The following is a 26,059-nucleotide window of genomic DNA, read 5'->3' as shown; positions in this document are numbered from 1 at the left end:
GGAAATGTAAAGAAACTGAAGGTACCTTTTTTCACCTCTGGTGGACATGCCCAAGGATTAAGACCTTTTGGGAGATGATCTATAATGAACTGAAGAAAATATTTAAATACACATTCCCGAAGAAACCGGAGGCCTTTCTCCTGGGCATGGTCAATCAAGAGGTACGTATGAAAGACAGGATATTTTTTATGTACGCCACAACAGCAGCAAGAATACTTATTGCAAAGTATTGGAAGACACAAGAATTACCCACGCTGGAGGAATGGCAGATGAAAGTCATGGACTATATGGAATCCGCAGAAATGACTGGCAGAATCAGAGACTAGGGAGAAGAGACGGTGGAGGAAGATTGGAAGAAATTTAAAGACTATTTACAGAAACACTACAAGATTAATGAATGTTAAAATAACATCAGATTGAATGTATAAGGTTATTGGAGTAAAATTTTAAGGATCAGAAGACCCAACATCTTAAGTTCTAAGCATTGAATAAGCTATATTAAGACATTCAAATCAGAAAGGAGGTTAATTATGACAGAGGGAAGGGATTTGTTGTTTAATTGTATGAATTGGAATACAGGGAAGGGAGACTCGGGGAAGTCAGAGAAACAAGTTAATGCAAGATCAATATGAAGATAAGATTGTTTTTATTTCTGTTGTTTGTAGTATGTTATGTTTGTGTAATTCTGTATGTTTTTGGTGTATTGTTTGTTGTTTTTGTTTTGCTTTGTCGTCTTTTATGCAAAATCGAATAAAATATTTATTAGTTGTCGTAGGAGATTTAAACATCCATGCTGACATGACCTTACAAGGGGCCACTTAGGACTTCATGGAAAGCATGGCCTCCATGGGGCTGTCCCTGAATAAGTTTGGCACAACTCATAGTCGCGGACATGCCTTACACCTGTGGGTGATCTGATACTAAGTGAAACTGAAACAAAAGAAGTGCATTGGTCAGATCCTTGCAGGAAGGTGGGACCAATTTGGATGGCCCACCCCCGCCACTTAATGGATCCAAATGATTTTCAGAGAGTGGTTGGGGATGTTTTATCCCATGTTGATGGCCTTTCAGCTGATTCCCTGGTGTCCCGCTGGAATGTAGAGTTAATTAAGGGTATTGACTGTTTGGCTTTGAACCGCCCTCTCCGATTGCATGGAGCCTGGACAGCCCCATGGTTTTCCCCAGGGCTGAGGGCAATGAAGCAATCGCTGAGACGGTTAGAGCACCGGTGGCGGAAAACTCATTCTGGATTGGGCCAGACACGGGTTAGAGCTCAACGTCAAGCCTACCAAGTGGCTCTCTTGCATTGGCAGAAAACAGCAGCAGGCGACTCTTTCAGGTGGTTCACAATCTAACGGAACCACCTTTGCCATCAGGGCCTGGTAAAGACCCCAAGATCTCCTGAAATGTTTTTGCTAAGTTTTTTTTTTTGCAGATAAAGTCGCTCATATTCGAAAAAAGATAGACTTAACCCCTGGGAGCAGGGCCTGTGTGTGTGTGTGGGGGGGGTGCTAGAGTCCTGTCTAGTCAACTTGCGTGGGATCTATTCCAATCTGTTACCTCCCAGGATGTGGAGAAGCTGCTTGGACGACTGAAACCGACCATCTCTCTCCTTGATCCTTGCCCATCCTGGCTAATAAAAGCGAGCCGGGAAGGGCTGGGCGATGGGCTCTGCGGAGTGGTGAATGCTTCCCGCTGTGAGGGAGCCTTCCCAGGCCCGCTGAAAGAGGCGGTCATTAAACCACTTCTTAAAAAACCATCTTTAGACCCGGCCAGTATGGCCAACTATCACCTAGTCTCAAATCTTTCATTTTGGGGCAAGGTGATCAAGTGGGTGGTTGCTGAACAACTCCAGGCACGCCTGGATGCTGTGGACCATTTAGACCCTTCCAATTGGGATTCAGGCCTAATCATGGGACTGAAACTCCCTTTGTTGCACTGGTCAATGATCTCTGGCAGGCTAGGGACAAAGGTGCTTCCTAGTTCTGCTGGATCTCTCAGTGAGCTTTGATACCATCAACCACGACATCCTTTTGGACTGGCTAGAGGGGCTGGGAGCTGCGGGCACTGTTATGCAGTGGTTCCTCTCCTTCCTCCTGGGCCATGTTCAGAAAGTGGTGATGGGGGATGAGACCCCTGGGCTCTCACTTGTGGGGTGCCTCAGGGTTCTGTCCTCTCCCCCATGCTTTTTAACATCTATATGAAGCCACTGGGAAAGATCATCAGGGGGTTTGGACTTGGTGTTCATCAGTATGCGGATGATACCCAGCTCCACCTCTCCTTAAAATCAGAACCAGTGAAGCTGGTGAAGGGCCTATGTGAGTGTCTGGAGGTGGTTGGAGGATGGGTGTATCTAAAGGTTCTTCACACATGGCTATGTACAGTGGTACCTCCGGTTGCAGATGGGATCCATTCCAGAGCTCCAGTCAGATCCCAAGGTTTCTGCAACTGGAAGTGCCACTTCTGTGCACGCACGTGGCACATTAGCGCACTTCTGCACATACATGCAGCGCATAGAGTGCTCCTGCGAATGTGCACACGGTGAAATCCAGAAATTTGCCGGGTGCGTATCCCAAAGGATACATAACTGGAGGTGACTGTAAGTAGAGGTACCACTGTATTAGGAACACAGCCATACATTCTTGTGTGTGTGTGTTTCTATTTGCAAACTACCCCCGTCTCTGAGCGGTGAGACCCATCTTCGGTTTCCTTGGAACGAAGGTCAGCGGAGACTGTGGTGTCTTTACGTTATATGGCCAATTCTGGATCCACATGTCCTTCGACAGCGGGGACATTGTCTGGGCAGTGTGGATTTGCCAAGTGTGCCTTCCTCTTGGCACGTTTCTCCTTTGCGTCCTGAGTTCGAGTGTCTTCCAAGCCCATGACACCTTTGGTAAAGGCTGTTCTCCAACTGGAGTGCTCGCAGGCCAGTGTTTCCCAGTTGTCAGTGTTTATACTACTTTTTTTTTTTAGATTTGCCTTAGACGATTTTCTTGCCGGGAGTTCCGGCGAGGCAGCATGGCTGCTGAAGCAGCAGAAAAGAGCTCCTGAAGCCAGCCAGAGTAAAAGGCTCTGTCTGGCCGACTCCCGGACCCCCAGGACTGCTGCCGCCAGCACTGCCAGCAGAGAGGAATCGGGGGTACTCGGGGCGTCTATCAAAGGAGCCAAAACACCCCCCACAACCTTGATTGAGCCACAAAGGCACCCGACTACCCCCCTAACAGCCGAGAGGAGCTCCAGAACCAGGAGGACAGTGGAGCTAACGCAGAGAGGGAGAAAAAGAAAAGGGGAAAAGAAGAAGAAGAAAAAGAAAGAAAAAAAAAGGAGCCCCAACTTTACCGCTGCTGCCCCCATCTCTGCCGACGGGAAATAAGAGGAGAGGTAGGAAAAGAGGCTCCGAAAAAAAACACGTGGCGACCGGAGCCTACCCCTCCAGCGGCAAGGAAAGCCGCATGACAAAGGAGATCGCAGAAAGGAAGAAACTACCCCCTTCTTTTTTCCTTTTTTTTTTAAAAAATATCTTTTTTTAACCCCTTCCTCCCCCTCTTTTTTTAAAAAAATCTTTTTTATTTCCCCCCCATATACCTACTTTCATCATTTTTCTTTTTAAAAGAGGGGCCACTGCTGCTGCAGCCAACCTTTATTTGAATTTTCATTTTTATTCCTACCTTTTCTACACGCTATTTAAAGACACACTTTTCCACACACACACACACACACACACACACACCCTCACTTTAAACCTCATTTTATTTTCACCTCAAACTCCCCTCTTAAGAATTAAAATGGCAGTACCCAGAAAACAGCCCTGAACCATCACAGGTCATTTCCTGGGACTGCCACTTCGCCCCAGACTTTCCACTCTCTTTTACCTATCCTCTTCGTACTTTACTCATTTTTAAAAAAATAAAAAGCTTGATCTATCTATCTATCTATCAAGACAACCCCCTTTTTTTTACCTTTAATTCTCATTTTTATCTTTTACTTGTACATTTTAAATTACTTTTTCACAAACAAAGAATAATAACAATAATTAGGGGGAAATGTTATTTTTTAAAAAAAAAACAAAAACCACACAATTCTAGCAGGGGGGGGGGGGGAATGTGCCAGCACATCAAATTTATTGCTTCCCCCTTCTTGTTCAGTGAGATAGGGAGAGAACAAGGAGGTACTGGGACAAAGTTCATTTCAGATTTCGCAGATCTAAGCAATTTGCTATTAAGCTAAGCAGAAGCTTTTGTTCCTTTGTTTTAAAAATCACCATACAGTCATGTGTGATTTTAGAACCCTTTTTAGGACCAAATCTATATGCTTTATCAATCCACAAATTCAATTCAATTCAATTCTTCTTTTGAGATCTCCCAGTAAGTTGAAAATTCCTCAATGAGCCAACCCTTCAAGTTATCCTGTTCCTTCTGGACCACTCCCCTCAGTCTCAGATGAGCCTCGTTCTCCTTTAATTCCAAAAACGCAATCAAATTTAACACCTGCTGCTGGACAGTCTCTAAATCCCGAATTTTTACCGTTTCCAGTTGTGTAATTCTTTCCTCATGTGAGGTAATGTTGGACCTCAATGTCTTCAAGTCTTCTTTCAGTTAAGAAAAGTCACTCCTCAAGTCTTGAATGGTTTTTTGATTCCCTCTTACTTCTGTTTTAATTTCCTGAAGAAGTTGCATTACTGATTCTTCAAATGTTGGTGTTCTAGATTCTCTTCTTGGTTTAATTTTTGTTCTTTCCAGACTCTCTGAGTTTTCTGTCTTGTCTCCTTTGTCACCCCCATCCATAGTTTTATCCCCCCCCCCCCAGGTCAGCTACAGTCAAAAGAGGGAGACAATAGGATAAACAGACTGTTTCCCAGCTGCAAAAATCCCCACTCCAGAGTAAGAGTCTTTCCTCACCACAGTCTTTCAATCTAGTAAATATAAGTACAAGTCTTTATTTTCTCCTTTAAACAAGTCCCAAAAGTTTATTTCAAGTCTTTAACTTAGTTGCAGAGTTCCAGGTATTTGTTGAGCTCTGGCAGCTGTGGTTACTTTGTATTTTTCTAAAGTGGAAAACGAAAGTTGAAAGCTTCCGTTCCCTTTGTTGCGTCACAATGGAGTCTAGCCTCCCCTCACCCGGGAGGTCTGCTTCCACAAAGAAGATACAACAGTTCAGGGAAAATCCCTAATTCTTCTGCAGGGAAATTTATTTTTTGTCTTTTCCCCCCTTCCCCCTGCTAGAAAGGGGGATATAGGAAAGACTTGAAAGTTTCTAAAAGATGAGATTAAAGTTGAGGCTTTTGGTAACGTTAGCTGCTTTTGTTTTTACTTCAGTGAGAGGGATCGACCTCTGTTTTTAAATCCCTTTCCTTCCCAATTCAAAGTTCCAAATGAAATCATTTTACTCACGATTTCCAAGAGGGATAGTCCAAAAAAAAAATTCCCCTGGAAGAATTGGCTGCTCACAATCGCAGGACTCAGAGTTTGCGCTTTGAAGCAAGTGAATTGTTTCCCTAGTGCCACCGTCTCCAACCCCACTCCCTCTCGGCCCTCTTTTTTAGAGCTTACGGGGAGCAGGGGAGTTGTTCCCGGCACCTGCAGGAACTCCAGGTCCTCAGAACGCTCAATCTGAGGGTTTTTTGGGGCGCCACTGCACTCTAGCAACTCTCCCGTCTTCAAAGCGCTGGTGCCCTTTCGGCGAAAGCACCCCTGTCCGCCATAATTGGGCGAGCCAACCGGAAGTCTATAATGAAGGGTTTTTCTGACCTTTGAATGAATTCTTTGATGGGAATTGAGATGGGAGCTCTGACTGAAGCTCTTTCCACATTCCACACACTGATAGGGTTTCTCCCCTGTATGAATTCTTTGATGGGAAGTGAGAGAGCAGCTCATGCTGAAGCTCTTTCCACATTCCACACACTGATAGGGTTTGTCCCCTGTATGAATTCTTTGATGGGAAGTGAGAGAGGAGCTCTGACTGAAGCTCTTTCCACATTCCACACACTGATAGGGTTTCTCCCCTGAATGAATTCTCTGATGGGAAGTGAGACTGTAGCTAACAGTGAAGCTCTTTCCACATTCCACACACTGATAGGGTTTCTCCCCTGAATGAATTCTTTGATGGGAAGTGAGACTGGAGCTAACAGTGAAGCTCTTTCCACATTCCATGCACTTATAGGGTTTCTCCCCTGTATGAATTCTCTGATGGGAAGTGAGATCGGTGCTCCTACTGAAGCTCTTTCCACATTCCACACACTGATAGGGTTTTTGCCCTGTATGAATTCTTTTATGGGAAGTGAGATTGCAGCTCTTACTGAAGCTCTTTCCACATTCCACACACTGATAGGGTTTCTCCCCTGTATGAATTATTTGATGGGAAGTGAGGTCAGAGCTCTTCCTGAACCTCTTTCCACATTCAACGCACTGACAGGGTTTCTTTCCCATGAGAATTCTTTGATGGGAAGTGGAATGGGAGCTCTGACTGCAGCTTTCTCCCGACTCCAAATTTTTACGTGCCTTCTCCACTCTGCAGATTGCATTGTGGTCTCCTTTGTTCTTGATTTCCAATTCATCGCAATCTGCAATGGAGACAAAAAGGGATTAGAGCCTCAGGAACGAAGAACGGAAGGGAGTTCAGTGTGTGTTTATTACCAAGAGTTGACTGGTTACCCAGAAAGAGATGTAAAATAGTACTATTAAGTGAACAAGGCTACAGTTATGTAGAAATTAGAAGAAACATTGGGGGAAACTTAACCAAAGCTGGCCTTTCTATATTTTTGAAGAGGTATAAGAAATACATTCACTGGGGGGTTGCTAGGGGGCGCATCGGAAGATGGCCGACAATACCATCTCTCTGGCTCACACGAGGTAATTAAGAGGCTGTTATGGGAGTATGCAGCCTCCCTCGTTACCCCAAGGGAATGGGGAACGCTGCCTTGCCTGCTGTGCCCATAATTCACCCCCAGATTCGAAAGGGGCTGAGGGCACTAGGCACAAAAGCCCTCGTGTGGGATGGCTCTCCTGGATGCTGTCTCTGATCTGCGCAGCTAGTTGCGGGAGCCCAAAATAAACAATCAGAACAGAAGCAAACGCACATACTTCAAGCGATGATCAGGAATAAGGACTGCTAACTAAAGGGATCTCTGGGAAGAGGAGCGACGGGCTGGACTTAATAATAAATCAAGAAGATTCATCAAAGGATCGGTATGTCGGAGCAAGACTGAAAAGGAGGTGGGGAGAAAAACTTTTCTTTTTTTGTCTTATGTGAGTACCCAATAATCCCCCCCTCCAAAAAAAAAGAATCGTTGCAATTACTGATCACAAGCAGGAGAAATAATAACTGTGTGGAAATTAGTTACTATGCAAGGACGTGGCTTATGGGAGCATCGGGAAACGAAAGTAAGTCCTTTGTGACGCAGTTATAAAAAGAGATTTATCATGGCAGGCTCGCCCGCAGTAATCCAGAGGGAGGAGGACTATGGCTGTTACTATGTTGGAGTGTGGGTTCGGCCTAGCAGGGCCCCCTGAGAAAATTTATGAGGGAGCGTCGGGCCTGGGGAGATCAGGACAGACTGTCGGAATGTTTTGTATGGAGGTGTTGAAATGGCGTCTGTCAACTTTTATGGCTCTTGGATGAGTGTAAAATCCACACAGGAAATAACGATGTTTGTCTTCAACCCGCTTGTGGAGATTATCAGAGATCACAAAGAAAGGAGATAACAGCAAGAAGATGAGGAAAACAACAAAGAGAAGATTGAACAGAACTGTGAATATTATTTTGACAGAACTGTGTAATTAAAGCAGCAGCAAGAGAGATGATCGGATCCCTTTCGGAGCTTGAAGCATGGGTAGCCCCAACAAAAATTTTAAAAAATTGGCTATGTAATTTGGAATTATTGTTATTTGGAATTAATGTGATGTGATTGGCATGTTAATAAACATTATTTTAAAAAAAGAAGAAACTCATTCACTCCAAAATCAGACTGGTAAAGGCAGGAAAAGGTGCACAACAGCAAGTGATGATCGAAGAATGAAGAGACTGTGCCCACGTGACAGAAGAAAATCATCTGGGTGTATAGAAGATGACATGTGATCTGCATGTGATCTGTCCCCATATACTGAAGCATTTATGTACGTTTATATAAATATTTGTTTATTTAATTCTTTTATATTTCAACAGAATTCAGCTCCATGTCATGTTGCTGCTGTGTGCAAAAGGTCGTTTGAAGATAATAATATTCCACTGCTGGAATGGCCTGGGAATAGCCCAGACCTTAACCCAAGTGAAAGTCTATGGAGCCGCCTAAAGAAACTTCTTAGTCTGAAGCAACCCAGCAATAAAGCCTAATTAATAGAGGCAATAATTCAGTCTTGGTGTCACATTATTACAGCTGCAGAACTAAAAAACTTGGTTTGCTCCATGCTAAGGCCATAATTAAAGCTAAAGGTTACCAATGGTTACCAAAGGTTTCACGTTTTTTCTTTATGACTGCTGTTCTAATAAATACTCCTTCATAAAATTTCTTGCATTACATTCTTCATTAAATTATCTTTCCATTGCTATATAATTTTACGGTATTATTCCCCCAAAAGTGGTGTTATGAGCCATCAAATCTAAGAAATACACTTTTCACAAAAGGTATCCACAATTTTGGCCACTAGTATAAGTTGATCATTTTAAAGTTAATGTACTTTTTATATGCGATCAGATTGTTATTATTTATGTATCATGTTTATATGTGTGTTGGAAGCAGCCCAGAGTGGCTGGAGCAACCCAGCCAGATGGGCAGGGTATAAATAAAAATTATTATTTTTACTATTATTATCATCACTGCTACTACTACCTGAGATTCAATCAGCCTGGCTCTGCTCTGGGACGGATTTTGTTTGGCTCAGTCATGGCATCCCCTCCATCTCCTATGTCAGTCGTCTCTTTGGTCAACCCAAGACTGATAACAGCAAAAATAGAAACAGAAAACCTGATAGAAGCTGCTTATCTTTCCTAACAACTCTGAAGCTGACATTTGAGATGCCTGGGCAGTTCAGACCAGGCTAATAGTGGTATAAAAAGGCAGAACTAGAGGAGAATGATTCACAGAAAAAACTGCAATTTGCTGTTTCTTGTGGGGGTGTTAGGTTCCCAGGTGTTGTAGGGGGTGCTGTGAAAATATATGAGGTTGGTCACATAGAGGTATTTTTTGAATTTCCAGTCAGATATCACAATAAAACAGGGAGCCTTACCAAGAGAGGCCACGATCCCCCGATTCTCCTCCATGACGTCCTTATGCAGAGCTCTCTGGTCAGGATCCAGCAACGCCCACTCCTCATCCGTGAAACGAACAGCGACATCTTCAAAGCACACTGGACCCTAAAAGAAAAAGGGAAATGTCCTCCTCTGAGACAGCAGAAATATGATCTGCTACACAATGCTCTGTTGTTTCCTTCCTGTTAATTGTGGTGTTGTTTCAATAGGATTGCTTTGCTGCACATTTTATTTATGGATGCTTATTTTATTCTGCGTTTTAATTATGGGTATTCGTCTTTGTGCAAATAGTTGGTACTCCACCTTGTGTTTTCCAAGTCATTCTGCCTACGCAAGCATTCCAGTTTCCCCGATGGAAGGATCCACTTTCTCCTCTCCTCATGTGTTGTTCTGGGAAGGTTCCCTCCCAATGCCCTAGAGCCAAATTCAAGGGGTTCATGGGGGCATGGAGAGGGGGAGGGGAGAAATGGGGGGCAGGCCCCATTTTGCAGCGGATGGGGCTGGTTAGGTGAATCCAGACCACTATTTGTTCTCATCTGTTTACTGCTTAGAAACCAATTTTAGCATTCAATTATCAATTTAGAAATAAAATAAGCCTAGTTTGGATGTCCATCTGTCTTGGATGATCTTTCAATGCAGGCGGTTGGACTTGATGACCCTTGGGGTCCCTTTCAACTCTAGGATTCCATGAAAACTGCAACTACAGATGAATTCTACTGGCGAAATTCAGAAGGCTGGTGTCAGAGTTATATGGGTAGGAAATCCCACAGTACACAGCTGGAGTTCACACTTTCTTAGCAAGAACACGATATTCACAGACCTGGCTGAGTTTCGGGCCTCATGAGAACAGCAGCTCATTCCCTGAGCCTCTTCCTGCACAAAAGCAGTTCCTGAGAGTGAAGGCCCCTGGCTCCCCACAGCTTTCCAAGTCCCCTCCTCTCTCGGGCTTCTTGCAAGCAATTGAACAGTGCGCCAGTGTGCAGCCTGCCTTTGCTCCTCCATTGTAAGCCATCTGCTGGCTCTGAGAGACAAGCAGGGAGGGTGGCTTCTGGCAGAAGGAGAGGGAGCCCCCAGTGGCTCCTCCTTCTCCTGACTCACCTCTGCCTCTCGACCTTCCTCTCCCACTCACCTCCTTCCTCTTCTTGCTCTGATTCTGCACTACATTCTGCCACAAAGTCTCCCAGCTCACTAAGCCCTGTTATTCCTTCAGCTTCTGACACCTCCTCTTCCCAGACTTCTCCCTCTGATCACTCATCCTTCCTCCACCTCCACTCCTTCGGCTCTGAGCCATCTGTTGGCTTTTTCGCAGTATAGTAGCGCAGAGAGCTTGCTGGGGAGAGCTTGCATTAAAAAGAAGGGACTCAAAAATAACTTAAACAAGGTTTTAATAAGGAAAACAAAAACTCCTTATATACTATATACAACTACAAACAAACACGACCCAAACACCAACCCATCCCCAGGGTAAATGGCAGAGCTAGGTGCTGCCCCTTATATACTGTGGCCAATTCCCAACACAGCTTAATCAATGCAACTCAGCAGCACCTGCTATGCTTCACAGTTGCAAGGCTGGATCTCGTTAGTTACTCTGGCCCTTGCTCTGGCCCCTTAAAGGTATACACATTGGGTGAAACAATGATGAACCTTTAGATTTAAAGAGACAGTTCAACATTTCCCCTGCGGTTCATCATTGTGGAACAAAAACATAAAGCATACTTTGTACATGTTTTTCATGTGTAACCTTTGGAAGTGCTTTAGTAAAAATGTCTGCAATTTGATTGTCACCTGGAACATATTCAAATACAATCATTTCATCAGCAATTAGTTTCTTTACAAACTGCAAACGTAATCTTAAGACTCTAGTGCGCTGCGTATTAGTTTCTGAACATAGGATAGCGAGTCCACTCTGGGAATCAAGGTAAACTTTCACTGGTAGTGTTACTTGCATCTGTAGGTCAGCAAATACTTACATATACCATTCTATATCATGAGTGGCCTGAACGCATGCACATAATTCACTCTCTGTTGTAGAGAGACAAATAATGGTTTGTGTCTGGGACTTCCATTCAAATGGACAACCGTTATAACAAAACACCATACTAGACACACCCCTGCAATTATTTTAACACAAATCATAATCTTCACCTGGAATTTGTTGAAAACCTCTAGCGACTAATCTTGCCTTGTACCTTACAACTTCATTTTTGTCATTCATTTTAGCTCGATAAACCCATTTTGAATCTATAAGTCTCATATCTGGGGTTTGAGGTACAAGAGACCAAGTGTTATGCTCTTTTAAAGAAGCTATCTCAGAGTCCATAGCTTTATACCAATTTACAGCTTGGTGCTTAGGTAAATTCTGAACATCATTGTAGCTTTTTGGCTCAAAGACCGCCTTATTGGCATAGACAGTATTAAAATGTTCATCTGCAAATCGTTGTGGCTTCTGCCTCTTTCTCTCTGAACGTTTCAGTCCGGAAGGAGAGTCAGACTCCTCAGACTTAATAGGACTAAGTGAACTACTAGTTTCAGGTTGTAAACCATCATTGTCAGACTGAAGAGATGCCTGTAGGCTAAGCTCACGGTCAGAAAACTCAAGAGAATCTAACCTCCCCTCAGGTGCCTGTAACTTTAAATCATCAAACAAATTATCAGATTCAACAGGCTTTTTGTCTTCTCCCATTAATTCAGAAGCACCATTTCCTGCTGCTGCTGCTCCTGCTTCCTCTTCTTCCTCAGTTTCATTTATACCATCAGTATCTTGGAAAACAGCAACTCCATTCCAATTTACAGTTTGTATCATGCTTCTGGTAATATGAAATTTGCCAGTTGCTGGTATGTAAATTCTGTACGCCCCCTGCTGGTAGCCCATTAATTTTCCCTGAACACTACGCTCACCCAATTTCTGCTTAGCGGGATAATGCATAATTACATCTGAACCCCAAATTCGTAGGTATTTCAGATTAGGGCGTTTTTTAAACAGCTTCTCATAGGGGGTAATATCTAAACCAGAATGATAACTGCGATTTCTAACAAAGCAAAAAGCATTAAGCGCTTCAGCCCAAAAGTCTTTGGGCAGATTAGCATCATGCAGATAAGTTTTAACCCCTGCCTGCAGGTCACGCTGCACAACTTCAACAAGCCCATTTTGCCAGGGACTTCGGGGGCAAGATAACTCATGAGTAGTCCCCTGCGCTTCCAGGAATTTCTCAAAATCCTCAGAAACAAATTCCCCGCCCCGGTCAGAAAACAGGTTCTTAATTGGTTTGTTAAAGTGCGTTTTTACCCAGTTGCAAAAAACTTTGTACTTCTCAAATGCTTGGGACTTTTCAGCTATTGCATAAGTCCAACAATATCTACTATACTGGTCTATCAGGGTAAGCCAGTACTTAGAACCTCCTAAGGATGGTGGGAGTGGCCCAACTAAATCACAATGTACACGCTCAAATGGCTCAGTTACTTTCCTATCTGAGCACCTACCCTTGCGTGCAACCTTAATCTTATTTTTGCAACAGGATAGACATTGCATAAAGAATTTACATGGTTTTAAGCTGAGGCCATTAACAATATTCTTTGTCTTAATTACATCAGCAAAATTCAGGTGTCCCAGAATTCTGTGCGCCTCGTGGACACACCCAGAATGTGGTCTTACATTCCTCAACCCCTGGCTTGACTGTGCTGCTCTGCAATTTATAGGTGATTGGGAGTAGGTGCGAAAATACAGTCTATATAAACCATCAGATTCCCGGGCATACAATAGACGTTTGTTCCCCTCAAAAAACTCACACATTGAATTTAAGAAACGCACAGTTATGCCTTGACGAGCAAAACACCTTACTGATAATAAATTGTCCACTGATGGGCAGTAAATGCAGTTCGCTATCGTAATGTTTAAAGAGTCAAGTTTAACAGTACCTCTGCCAAGCGACTGCAGGACTTGTGAATTAGCTAAATGTACATTACCAATTTCCTCTTCGAAAGAAATAAACAAGCTTCGATCGTTGCAGAAATGCTGAGACGCACCTGAGTCCACAACAAAAGACTTCCACTTGGCACCTTTAAGTCTTTTACGATCTGTTGTCCAAGCATGAAAAGCTCGCGGCTCGTTTCTGTCTTTACGGTACGATGTCGGCTGCTGGGCTGACGACCGTGACTGACGAACAGAAACAGTCTTGGGAGTACTTTGTTTTCTTTTGGCTCTGCAGTTCTTTGCAAAATGTCCCTGCTTCTTGCAGAACCAACAATGCTTGGCCGCTTTAAATGCAGTCGTATCACCACCAGCTTGCATGTGGCGTCCCTCATTACTTCTGGAAATAGGAGTGCTTATGGCACAAGCCTCCCTTCTGTCCAGCTCGCCCATTAATCTTGCCGTTACCCCTTCCACAGTTAATTGTGCTGGTGGAACGGCAGATATCTGGCTAGCTATACCATCAAAGTCCTCATTAAGGGAACAAAGGATGATAAAAACATACTGAATATCAGGTATCTCCATGTCCCTTCGAATTAATTCGCAGCGTATTGCCTCCAGACGTCTCAAGTGTGCTGCCAAATCACCACCAGGCTGCAACTTCGTCTGGTACAACTGCTTGAAATAAGTCAATGCAGACGCTGACTCTTTTCTAACATGCACTGCTGCAAGACTGTCCCACATTTCTTTGGCAGTTTTCTTATTCCTTATATAAACTACTTGCTGGTCGCTGACTGCCAAATTTATTATCGCCCTGGCTTTCGCATCTCCTTTCGACCAAGCATTAGTTACAGGGTCAGGAGGGTCATCAGTTACATAGGTCCATACATCTCTAGAGGTCAAAAGCGCCTCCACCCGAAAAGACCATAAACTATAGTTCTCATCTGTTAGCTGTGGGAAGACTAGAGCCTTCTCAGCTTCTAGAACCCGGTCAACCATTCTGGAACTCTTCCAGACCCACAAAAACTACACTAACAGGAGAAGGAGTTTTCAAACCTTTCTCAGAGTCCAAAAATATGCAGTCATCCACTCAGCAGCTGGGCCCATAACCAAAGATGTTGGCTTTTAGCAGTATAGTAGCGCAGAGAGCTTGCTGGGGAGAGCTTGCATTAAAAAGAAGGGACTCAAAAATAACTTAAACAAGGTTTTAATAAGGAAAACAAAAACTCCTTATATACTATATACAACTACAAACAAACACGACCCAAACACCAACCCATCCCCAGGGTAAATGGCAGAGCTAGGTGCTGCCCCTTATATACTGTGGCCAATTCCCAACACAGCTTAATCAATGCAACTCAGCAGCACCTGCTATGCTTCACAGTTGCAAGGCTGGATCTCGTTAGTTACTCTGGCCCTTGCTCTGGCCCCTTAAAGGTATACACATTGGGTGAAACAATGATGAACCTTTAGATTTAAAGAGACAGTTCCCTTCCTGGTTCCCCGGCTGCTTCCTCCCACCATTCCTCTGTGCCCAACCAGTCCATGACATTGCTCCATCCCTCGGCCTCTGTCCCCACAAGATAGCTTCCCCTGACCTGATCTGGTTCCACAGCCGCTGCTTCCCTTCTGCCCCCATGAAAAGGTGGATAGGAAGGTCTTGCTGCCATCATTCTCTCACCTGCAAGAGAAAAAGCGTAAGCAAGACGCCAGGAGTGCCTGCATCTCTCACAGGGGAAACAGGGCAACTCTAACTACAGATGGGCCTTTCAGAAAGCCTTACTTGCTGAGTGTATTTTGATGTTTGTGCCCATTTCATATCTTAGTTGTGCAGAAATTCATCTCCCCTCCTCTGGACCCTTCCTCCCAACTGGCTCCCCCCAAAACAAGATGAAAAGAACCCCTAGATGAGTTGGAAAACCAACAGAATGAGACCAAATGGAGAAAAACCACCTTCCTCCTTACCCAGTGGCCTCTCTCTGGTGTCCAACGGAGGCCTCTCTGCCTCACAGGAATCCAGGTCCATTTCTGCAAAGAGATCCTTTCCCTGAAAGAGCAACAAGGATTCAAAACAGAGAATGGTGAGAAATATTAGAAGGAGAATGACAAAGACTTAAAGAGTGTTAGAACTCATTCCATGGATGCTTTCCCAGAAAAAGGATGGGCCAACAATAGAGCAATATGAGATGTTCTCCATCCTGTTTGGAGCCCCTTGGGAGTATCCAGAGGAAAGTCTCTCACCTGCTTTCTCTCCTCTGCCTGACTCAGGAGGAAACCTTCGGCCAGGGCCACCGCCTGCGAACTGGTCTCCGCTCCACAGTCCCTCACCCAGCTCTCCATCTCCGGGGGAAGGACAGCCAGGAACTGCTCCAAGATCACCAGGTCCAGCATCTCAGCTTTCGTGTGCCTTTCCGGCTTCAGCCACTGGTGGCAAAGGTGGTAGAGTCGGCTGCAAACCTCTCGGGGTCCTTTGGCCTCCTGGCAGCAGAATTGCCTCAACTGCTGGCTCTGCACCTCTGAGCGGAGGGTGTCCTCCTCACCCAGGATCTTCTGCACAGAGTTTTCCCAGAACCCCCCACTGCTCCCAGTTTTGATGGCATGGCCTCTTCCTGCTTCAGGGCCAGCTGAGTCTCGCTCATCCATCTGTGCTGTCAGGAAGCCTCTTTGAGATCAGAAGGAAATCTTTGGTCTTCTGCCAAGTTCTGTCTGTCTGAATGAGAAGCTCTAGCAAATCCTACAAACCAAATACATTGTTCTGTTACAAAAGTTGTCTCATATCAGGAGAAGAAAAAGATTCCCTGAGCAAGCATGGATGAGTCTTGCTGGGAACTAGGGCTGGACTGCACCGCATTCCAGACCATTAGCTATCTTTTTTGGGGGAAAGTGGAGTAAGAGGAGAAGAAATATGTCTCTAGCCTTCTAGCAATGCAAAATGTGGAGGCAACAAATGTGGAGGCAACAGAATTTGTAGGTCGGTAGAAGAAAAAGGTTCCCTTAGCAAGCAAGAGGGAAGAATAAGAGGGAGGAGGAGGAGGAGGAGGAGGAGGAGAAGAAGATGAAGAAAGCAGCCTCTAGCCCCCCTAGAAGGAAGATTGCAATGCAAAATGTGGAGGCAACTGAAGGGATTTCTGGGGGATGAATCAGCCTGGTTTCTTCTGCCTTCCAGTCAATGCATGAAGTCAGACCTGACTGACAAGGGAGTCATTTGTATCTTGTGAAAAATGGGTGCGTGGCTCTAGTGGGGGTCCTCATCTGGGGGTCCTCAGGAGTTGCTCCCCCCACCCCCACTCCCCTGCTTCTGTATTTTCTTGCACTTGGACTCTCTGCCATTCTCAAGGCAGACTCCTGGGGTGGGGTCCCTTTTTCTTTGCTCTGAGGGCCAGGTACGTATCTGGCCAACCCCTGAGGGCCAAGTGGGCAGGGCCAAAGACATCTCTCTTGAAATTTAGGCTGGCGATTTATTATGATTATTCTATTAGATAGCTTAACACACACACAGCCACTGATGCCAAGGTCCCTGGAGGCTCAGGGAGTAGCAGCGCCCATTTCCAGCAACAATCCCTTTGGGACAGAGAGGATGTGGTCCTGGGATGCCATGCTCTGGGTGCGAGGGGATTGCTGCACTGGCCTCCGTGGGGAGCTGCCCTGGGAGACACTGGGAAACTGGTCCCCAATGCAGCAGCCAGACTCTGGGCTGGGATCCCTCTCTTTATTTTTCTGGCCTTTCTCTCCCACCTTTTTTTTTGGGGGGGGGCTAGTCCACCTCCTTGTCCAGCTTTGGAAAACCATTTGCACAAGTTCCCTCTTTTGTGCAGTGACCCTGAGAGACACTGAGTTAAGGTCCCAGGGACTCCTTTGTTTGAAGAAGGAGATGTCGTGGGAGCCATTTTTTTCTGAAAGGGGGGGGGGGCGGAGGGTCAAATGAGTTTGGGATCCTCTGCTCTGCAGAAAGGAGAGCGTGGCAGACCCGGCCCCTCCCTGGCAGGACCCTCTCCTCCCTGACTTGGGGGTCCCCCCCCCTGCAGGAGCAGATCAGGCCCCCCAGGCCCCCTCCCCTGCTGCAGCCCTGGGACCCCCACCAGATCCCAGAGAGAGAGGAGACTCACCAGATCCCAAGAGGGGGCAGCGAGGCAGCCCTTGCAGCAGAGACACAAAGCAACACCCCCCCCTTCCTTGCAGGAAAGGACTGGGGAGGGAGGGGCCTTGGCTCTGGAGGACCTGGCCCCCCCTTGCTTCCTGTCCTCTCTAGGAAGGCAGCTCACTTCCCTTTAACCCTTGCAGGGCCGAGTCCCCCCCCCTCAGCCCCCTCTTGCTTGGCAGAACCTCAGATTTCTATCATTTTTTTATGGATTTCGGGGGGCAGCTCCCCCCCCCTGGCTACGCCAATGCCCAGATGCCCTTTTGGGGTGAGGCTCTTGTTTGGACTCTCAGCATCTCCCTGCCTTCATCAAGAGATCTCAGAGAGCTTTCAAACATAGAAGACATGAGACACGACGATGCATCACCTCCAATCCTGCTGCTGCTGCTGCTGCCCTGAGTGCTGGAAGGAAGACCTGCTCCCTGCCAGGCCTTTTCCCACCTGGCCTGGGGGGCGAGGACCAGACTCCTGGGAGGCCGGAGGGACATTGCCCTGCTGGGAGTCCTGGGGAGCCCAGGCTCACGGGAAGAAACTCTGGGGCTGGGGCAAATCTTGTAAAATGGTTTTTAATCTGTGGCGCCTCCAATGCTGGGTGTTGGGTTTTTTTCCTTTGTTGGGGGTGGGACAAACGTTTAGTTCGGGCTGGGGATTAGTTTAATTTCAGTATAAATGTAAGTTGTTGTGTGTTGTTCTTGTTTTTTAAATTAGTTTCTACTGACGTACTGTATAGTTATTGTATAGTTTGTATTTGGTTCTTAAGAAGAAGGGGACAGGACTGCTGGGGAGTGGCCCCCACCCAACAGAATGGCTGGGGCAAGTTCTACAGGCGACAACCGATCTCAGTGATCACAAAAGGAGGAGGAGCTGTGCTAATGTCATTACCGAGGAGGCAGGTTTAGTCGTTGCTTGAGGACTATTCCTGCCTCCGGGTCTGGTGGATACTGGAAGGATACTGGAATCAGCAAGGGAGACCCACATCTTAAAGTGCTGCTGTGCAGTGCCAGGTCAATGACTCACAAGACGACTTAATTGTGGGTGGAGGACTTGACCTGGCATGTGTGACAGAGACTTGGTTGGATGAAGCAGATGGGCCTGTTCTTGCCACTGTTTGTCCACCAGGTTTCTCTTATGCACAGCAAACCAGGTCATGTGGGCAGGGAGGGAGGGTTGCAGTGATTTTTAGGAAGTCATTAGCTTGCGCACACGGTGAAACCCAAAATTTGCCGGGTGCATATCCCAAAGGATACGTAACTGGAGGTGACTGTAAGTAGAGGTACCACTGTATTAGGAGCACAGCAATACATTCTTGTGTGTGTTTCTATTTGCATAGAATCATAGAATCATAGAGTTGGAAGAGACCACAAGGGTCATCGAGTCCAACCCCCTGCCAAGCAGGAAACACCATCAGAGCACTCCTGACATATGGTTGTCAAGCCTCAGCTTAAAAACCTCCAAAGAAGGAGACTCCACCACACTCCTTGGCAGCAAATTCCACTGTCGAACAGCTCTTACTGTCAGGAAGTTCTTCCTAATGTTTAGGTGGAATCTTCTTTCTTGTAGTTTGGATCCATTGCTCCGTGTCCGCTTCTCTGGAGCAGCAGAAAACAACCTTTCTCCCTCCTCTATGTGACATCCTTTTATATATTTGAACATGGCTATCATATCACCCCTTAACCTCCTCTTCTCCAGGCTAAACATGCCCAGCTCCCTTAGCCGATCCTCATAAGGCATTGTTTCCAGGCCTTTGACCATTTTGGTTGCCCTCCTCTGTACACGTTCTAGTTTGTCAGTGTCCTTCTTGAACTGTGGTGCCCAGAACTGGACACAGTACTCCAGGTGAGGTCTGACCAGAGCAGAATACAGTGGCACTATAACTTCCCTTGATCTAGATGCTATACTCCTATTGATGCAGCCCAGAATTGCATTGGCTTTTTTAGCTGCCGCGTCACACTGTTGGCTCATTTCAAGTTTGTGGTCAACCAAGACTCCTAGATCCTTTTCACATGTACTGCTCTCAAGCCAGGTGTCACCCATCTTGTATTTGTGCCTCTCATTTTTTTTGCCCAAGTGCAATACTTTACATTTCTCCCTGTTAAAATTCATCTTGTTTGTTTTGGCCCAGTTCTCTAATCTGTCAAGGTCGTTTTGAAGTGTGATCCTGTCTTCTGGGGTGTTAGCCACCCCTCCCAGTTTGGTGTCATCTGCAAATTTGATCAGGATGCCCTTGAGTCCATCATCCAAGTCGTTGATAAAGATGTTGAATAAGACCGGGCCCAAGACAGAACCCTGTGGCACCCCGCTAGTCACTCTTCTCCAGGATGAAGAGGAACCATTGATGAGCACCCTTTGGGTCCGGTCAGTCAGCCAGTTACAAATCCACTGAGTGGTAGCATAGTCAAGACCGCACTGAGTGGTAGCATAGTCAAGACCGCATTTTACCAGCTTCTTTACAAGAATATCATGGGGCACCTTGTCAAATGCCTTGCTGAAATCAAGGTAGACTACATCCACTGCGTTCCCTTCATCTACCAGGCTTGTAATTCTGTCAAAAAATGAGATCAGGTTAGTCTGACATGACTTATTTTTCAGAAATCCATGCTGACTATTGGTGATCACAGCATTCCTTTCTAGGTGCTCACAGATTGTTTGCTTAATGATCTGCTCCAGAATCTTCCCTGGTATTGATGTTAGACTGACTGGGCGGTAATTATTTGGGTCCTCTCTTTTCCCCTTTTTGAAAATAGGGACAACATTTGCCCTCCTCCAGTCTGCCGGGACTTCGCCTGTTCTCCAGGAATTCTCAAAGATGACTGCCAGTGGTTCTGAGATCACATCTGCCAGTTCTTTTAATACTCTTGGATGCAGTTCATCTGGCCCTGGAGACTTGAATACATCTAAACTAGCCAAGTATTCTTGTACTATCTCCTTAGTTATTCTGGGCTGTGTTTCCTCTGCTGAATCATTTCCTCCAAATTATTCAGGTCGGGCATTGTTTTCTTTATTGCAAACTACCCCCGTCTCTGAGCGGTGAGACTCCAGGGATCCCTGGCCCATCTTCGGTTTCCTTGAAACGAAGGTCAGCGGAGACTGTGGTGTCTTTATGTTAGATAGTTTTATTTACTCTCATATTTAACCTGAGTGTCTTCTCTTTAGCAATCACTTGTAGCCGAGTAAGATTGTCTTCCATAAACACGGTTTTAACAATGGGTCCATAAATGACTGTGGAGGCCAATTCTGGATCCACATGTCCTTCCACAGCGGGGACATTGTCTGGGCAGTGTGGGTTTGCCAAGTGTGCCTTCTTCTTGGCACATTTCTCCTTTGTGTACTGAGTTCAACTGTCTTCAAAGCCCATGACACCTTTGGTCAAGGCTGTTCTCCAACTGGAGTGCTCGCAGGCCCGTGTTTCCCAGTTGTCAGTGTTTATACTACTTTTTTTTAGATTTGCCTTGAGACAGTCCTTAAACCTCTTTTGTTGACCAGCAGCATTGCACTTTCCGTTTTTATGTTCGGAATAGAGTAGTTGCTTTGGAAGAAGTCAGGCATCCACACAACATGACCAGTCCAATGAAGTTGATGTTGAAGAATCATCACTTCAACACAGGTGATCTTTGCTTCTTCCAGTACACTGGCCTTAGTTCACCTGTCTTCCCAAGTGATGTGTAAAAGTTTTCAGAGACACCGTTGATGGAATCTTTCAAGGAATTGGAGATGGCGTTTATAAGTGGTCCATTTATTTTTTGAAATGAAACAAAATTTACAGTAAGATGGGAAAGAATGTTTATTTTTGTATACTTCAACTTTATATTTTTTTGGGAGGGGGATCCTACTTTTTCTGATTGCATTATCAAAACTCATCTTCCATGTTGCATCTCCTTCTATTCTTGAGAGAGATAAGACTCTCGGCCTGCCTTTGTTGCAGAGTAGTTCTGTTGGGATTTTGCATAGACTTCATCTGAGGAAAGGAAAGCTCAGCTGAGCAATTAGTGACCATTAATGTGAAAAATCCAGCATGGGAAATGTCTGAATTGCCCCCTTCCCTTGATGCCCTGAGCATGTGCTTATTTTGCTGAATGCTTAATCCGGTCCTGGGTAATGGCCTTGAGGGGTGGGCTAGGGCAGCCAGTGTGTTCACGCCAGCCTGAACAGGGGAACTTTGCTGATCTGAGGAAGCTAGATCTGTCTAGCTCAGTACAGATGACACCGGCATTTACCCAGGAGCAAGCCTCATTGTATTCAAAGGGATTAACTTCTTCTGAGTAGGCCTGGTTAGGACTGTGCTATGAGCTACATAGCTGGGGGTCCCCGGTTCCAGCCTCTGCCCTTGGGTAATTTGGTGTCTTTAGCTAGGCCCCTGTCTCAGCCTCAGGAGCCCCCACAGCTGCAATATGGGGAGAGTATAGCACTGGCCGACTTTACAGCGTTGTTGTAACCATATAGGGCTGCTGAGCATCCTTGCCACAGGCCATGTTCCATCACCTGAACCCTGTGCTGAAGTGCTGAGCAGCAAAGCACTCCTGGGAATGCCCCTTAGCCTTCCCCCAGAAGAGTTGCTCCAACTCACACCCTCAACACCCACCCACTGCAGTTCAGGGAGGCTCCCCCACCACCCTGCACAACTGGTAATTAAACACACATTTAGATCCAGGCTGAATCTGTGTGTGATTGTAGCAATTCTCAGCAGATGGTGCAAATCTGCTGGGACCTTGCCTCCTCCCTGAGCAAGAGGTGCATAAAAACCTCTGAGTTCCAGCTTCTGCCTTCTGTCTTTCCTGGGCATCCTGCCTGTTGCCTGTTGACCACCCCAGGAGATGCCCTCGCCTTCTACCAGCTGCTGCTGACACGGGAACAGGTAAATACAGGGAATCCTGTGGCTTCCAGCAACTGCTACTGAATTTCAGAAATGTCCTTGGATCAAAATGGGGAAAGGTAGCTGGGTTCCTCTTGAGGGTATTGGGTGAGCCAGCATGAAGGTGATTAAGGACTGAGGAGTGGAGTGGTTGTTCTGTGGTGTTACGGCAGTGGACAAAGCTGTAATGCAACTTTTGAATAAATGCATTTTTTTAATTTAAAAAATAATGTGGAAGAGGTGTGTCTGTCAATTTTGGTTTCTCTCAGTTTCTCTTTTTTGAGTCTCATGTTTCCTTTGCCCCATTTCTGCACCAGTTTGTGGTTTATTTTTAATGGGTGCACAGAAACGCAGACACACTTTTGCTTACCGCCTTGTCCAGCCGACACACCTTTGCAAGCCATTTGCCACAAGGCAATGCGTTTTTGTCCCTTGTTCCCATTAACCCGTGGTTGCGTGCAGTTTCCCCTTAATAAACACATTTTTGTGTTGGCAGAAAGGCTGCAAATTTTGAGAAGTGCAGATTTTCAAGGCTAGCTGCATTTTGGACTGCTTAGTGGTTCAGGAAAAGCAAATTAGGCTGGTTTATGTTGAACTGTAAACTGAATGAACTTCGGTCCCTATTCCTAATCCAAAGTTTCCTCAGATAAATAGTAGAGTCTGCTCTTGCTGGAGAAAGTGTTGCCTCTGCATGTAGAACTGATTTAAGACCCAACTTTGGAAACAAACAACAGGATGCCAAGCATGTCTAATTCTCACTGATCTTAACCTTACCAGTGAATCGTGGAGAAGGATTAGCCCACTTCATAGAAAGTGAACCATTCCTGTTTGGAATGGTTTTGTGTATCTTACAATTGTTTCTTATCATTGTGTGTTCTATTGCTGGAATTCCAACCCTGGGAATGGAACAAAACAAATAAAGTTTGTTTGCAAAGTTATTCAATTTTTGCTTGAGGCACTGCTTGGATCCTTGCCAGGGTTATTTGTTGCTCTTGACACACACAGATTCACACACATATCACAAGTCCTTCTGGCTGTGCTCATTCCCTGCTCAGCATGCTGGAAAGAATCCAGGTCATGTGCTACCTCCTTGACAGTGTCGAGGGACAGATGGATTGGCGCTCAGGATGGATGGTCCTCGTTCAGGCACATCTCACATGACCAAGAGCTATGCCAGTTCCTGGAAACCATGGCAGGCGAGAGCGCTGCTCTTGTGCTTGAATCCTTGTGGGTTCCCCACTGGTATCTGGTTGGCCACTGTGAAAACAGGATGCCACTTGAGATGGGCTGTGACCCTGTTTTGTCAGCTTCTTCTTATGTTCTTAGCACATCTAAACGCTTGCTTCCTTTCAGAAAGGCCACCATGTTTCAGAAGTGAGCAGGCCCGTGTCCCCAGTTCTGGCATGTCAGCTGCTAACTGGACTCTGCTGCACCCCTCCACCTTCATCCTTCTTGGGATCCCGGGACTGCAAGCCTTTCATGCCTGGATTTCCATCCCCTTCTGCTCCATCTACATCCTCTCCCTTCTGGGGAACTGCCTCCTCTTGGCGGTCATCAAGAAGGAGCCCAGCCTCCATGAGCCCATGTACTTGTTCCTCTGCATGCTGGCAGTGGCCGATCTTGTGGTCTCGACTACCACCTTACCGAAAATCCTGGCTATATTCTGGCTTCAGGACAGAGGCATTCACACCAGCGCCTGCCTGGCCCAGGTGTTCCTGATCCATTCCTTCTCCACCATGGAGTCGGGCTTCTTCGCTGCCATGGCCTTCGACCGTTACGTGGCAATATGCAACCCGCTTAGACACTCCGCCATCTTGACCAAAACCGTTGTGATCAAGATTGGGCTGGCTGTTTTGATCCGGGGGGCTGTGCTCCTGCTGCCCCACCCTTTCCTGCTGAAGCGGCTCCCGTACTGCAGGGGAAACGTCATCTCCCACACCTACTGTGAGTTCATGGCGCTGGTGAAACTGACCTGTGCCGATACCCGTGCCCCCAGAGCATACAGCTTGACTGTTGCCTTCCTGACTGGGGGGCTGGATTTCACCTTCATCATCCTGTCCTACACCCTGATCCTGCGGACGGTCTTCCAGCTGCCTTCCAAGGAGGCGCGGGCCAAATCCCTGGGCACTTGCGGCTCCCACATCTGTGTCATCCTGATCTCGTACACTCCGGCATTCTTCTCCTTCCTAACCCACCGATTCGGCCACAGGGTCAACCCCTGCATCCACATTATTGTTGCCAACATCTATGTCTTGATTCCGCCCATGATGAATCCCATCATCTATGGGGCAAAGACAAGGAAGATCCGAGAAAGCATCCTAAGAACCTTTGGGGTCTCCTCTGCTGGAAACATGGAAATGAGAAAATAGGACTCTGCATCACCCCAGTGGGAAAGAACTGAATAAGCTTACACTTGTTTTTGTTCTGCACCTTCCCTGCTTCTGTTATGAGGCTACCACATAAGTCCCAGCAGTAGAACCATTAATGTTTTCTGCCCAGGTAACTGTGATGCTTTCTGCCCAAGAGCATATTCCTTGTTTTCCTGTTTGCTGCTGTTGCGTGTGACTATGGAAGGACCAGGTGAGCCGATGGGTTTCTCTGCGATCAGCTGTGTGCAAAATTCCCCACTCCTCTTCCCAAACCTTCTCACGAATGTTTCTTAAAGTCTGGAAGCTCTTCTGAGCACCTCCACACTGTATGACTTCTGCATGCACAGCAATCTTGCCAATGCAATCAATTCTTGACACAGCTGCTGCCGCCACCAACATCCTGCTTCATGTGGGCAGGTTGTTGCCTTACTGGTTCCGAAACGCATCTTGCAGGATTATCACACAAAGGTTAAAGTGTGGCTGGAGCACATTTGGACCTGCTCTTAAGCTAAAGCCCCAAAATATATTTAAAAAGTAGTCCTTTCCTCCTTGCTGATAGAATTGTAGAGTTGGAAGGGGTCCTGAGGCTCATCCAGTCCAACCCCTGCAATGGAATCTCTGCTAAATGAGACTCATACTAAATCCTTGTATGTCTGGCTGGATTGTTATGAAGTGCCTGACTATCTAGCGCATTATATTCGCCAGGAGGGTCCTGCCAGGAAGACACAATGATCCTGACAATTCCCTCTTGTTCATTCGCAGCACTCGGGTGTTCATTGTGTTTCTGGGTGTCATGGTTGTTAGATGCTGCCAAACGGACCCCTTTCCTACATTACTCTGCTACAGTCACTTTTCCAAGCAGGGAAATGCTTCAGGGGTGAGGGTGCTTGTTTGCCTTCCTTTATATTCCTATTTCTTTATATTCCTCCAATATCTGCGTTTACTGACAAATATACGTGTTGAGCAGAGGCGCATTACTGGAATCCACGGCCGGGGTCACCAGACTTTGTCCGGTCTGCTGCCTTTATTTCCTTCCCCTTTGCATCCAAGGTGTTCTCACAGATAAGGTAGCCATATTCCAGCAGTCCTCAAACTTTTTAAGCAGGGGGCCTGTTCACTGTCCCTCAGATCTTGTGGGGGGCCGGACTATATTTTGGAGGAAAAAATGAACCGCCACAGGGGGGCGGGAGAGGAAGAAGAAAGAGCCAGAGTCGGGAGCCCCTGCAGTCACAGTCCCCGCTGCGGGAGGAGGGCCCAAGCACTGCTGCCTCGCCGGCCACGACTCCCCAGTGACCCCCTGACTGCTCCTTCCCCCTTCCTCGGGCTTCACCAATGCCACAGGCCTCAGCCTGGGCAGGGACAGCAGACACTGCTGCTGCCAAAGCCACCCCTTCCCAGCCCACCGGCCCAGGTTGAAGTGTAGCCTTATTAGACTTTACCAACTGGTGGGGTGTGTGTTGCTCCTGGGAGAGAGAAAGGAAGTCAACTGACACTGAGGTTGATTCAGAGAAAGAGTTTATTCTGCTCTCCAAATAGCAGAAGGCACTTGCGTG

At 46.3% G+C, this 26,059-nt stretch overlaps 3 protein-coding genes across 7 annotated transcripts in view; 2 read left to right on the top strand and 1 right to left on the bottom strand.

Moving 5' to 3' along the window:
• LOC310675576 (uncharacterized protein) overlaps positions 1-17,439 on the bottom strand; it is a 28,861-nt gene extending 11,422 nt beyond the window's left edge. Inside the window, exons 1-6 of one of the 5 annotated variants that reach the window (XM_083436463.1) lie at positions 17,230-17,439; positions 15,392-15,884; positions 15,116-15,197; positions 14,749-14,831; positions 9,222-9,348; positions 4,243-6,559 (exon numbers count right to left, since the gene is read on the bottom strand). In XM_083436463.1, the coding sequence (XP_083292589.1) occupies positions 5,307-6,559; positions 9,222-9,348; positions 14,749-14,831; positions 15,116-15,197; positions 15,392-15,793 (1,947 nt within the window). In that variant the 5' untranslated portion in view covers positions 15,794-15,884; positions 17,230-17,439 and the 3' untranslated portion in view covers positions 4,243-5,306. Of the gene's footprint in view, positions 1-4,242; positions 6,560-9,221; positions 9,349-14,748; positions 14,832-15,115; positions 15,198-15,391; positions 15,885-17,229 lie in introns of those variants that run through there. The other 4 variants (XM_083436462.1, XM_083436458.1, XM_083436457.1 and 1 more) reach the window with 4 other exon arrangements.
• LOC310675486 (uncharacterized protein) overlaps positions 1-26,059 on the top strand; it is a 448,115-nt gene that overhangs the window by 250,007 nt on the left and 172,049 nt on the right. The window lies entirely within an intron of this gene.
• Positions 911-25,833, top strand: LOC310675670 (olfactory receptor 52P1-like). The gene is made up of 2 exons (XM_083436664.1): positions 911-1,174; positions 21,960-25,833. The coding sequence occupies exon 2, from the start codon at positions 23,265-23,267 to the stop codon at positions 24,504-24,506; it is 1,242 nt and encodes a 413-aa protein (XP_083292790.1). The 5' UTR covers positions 911-1,174; positions 21,960-23,264; the 3' UTR covers positions 24,507-25,833.

Source organism: Podarcis tiliguerta (genome assembly GCF_965153285.1).
Source record: "Podarcis tiliguerta genome assembly, chromosome: 4".
Taxonomy (NCBI): domain Eukaryota; kingdom Metazoa; phylum Chordata; class Lepidosauria; order Squamata; family Lacertidae; genus Podarcis; species Podarcis tiliguerta.
Note: the sequence above shows the minus strand (reverse complement) of the source record. Positions and strands in the feature narration are given on the sequence as shown.

What these genes read in the sequence shown, in the direction of transcription:
- LOC310675670 (XM_083436664.1), top strand. Translation starts at nt 23,265, where the DNA reads ATGGATGGTCCTCGTTCAGGCACATCTCACATGACCAAGAGCTATGCC.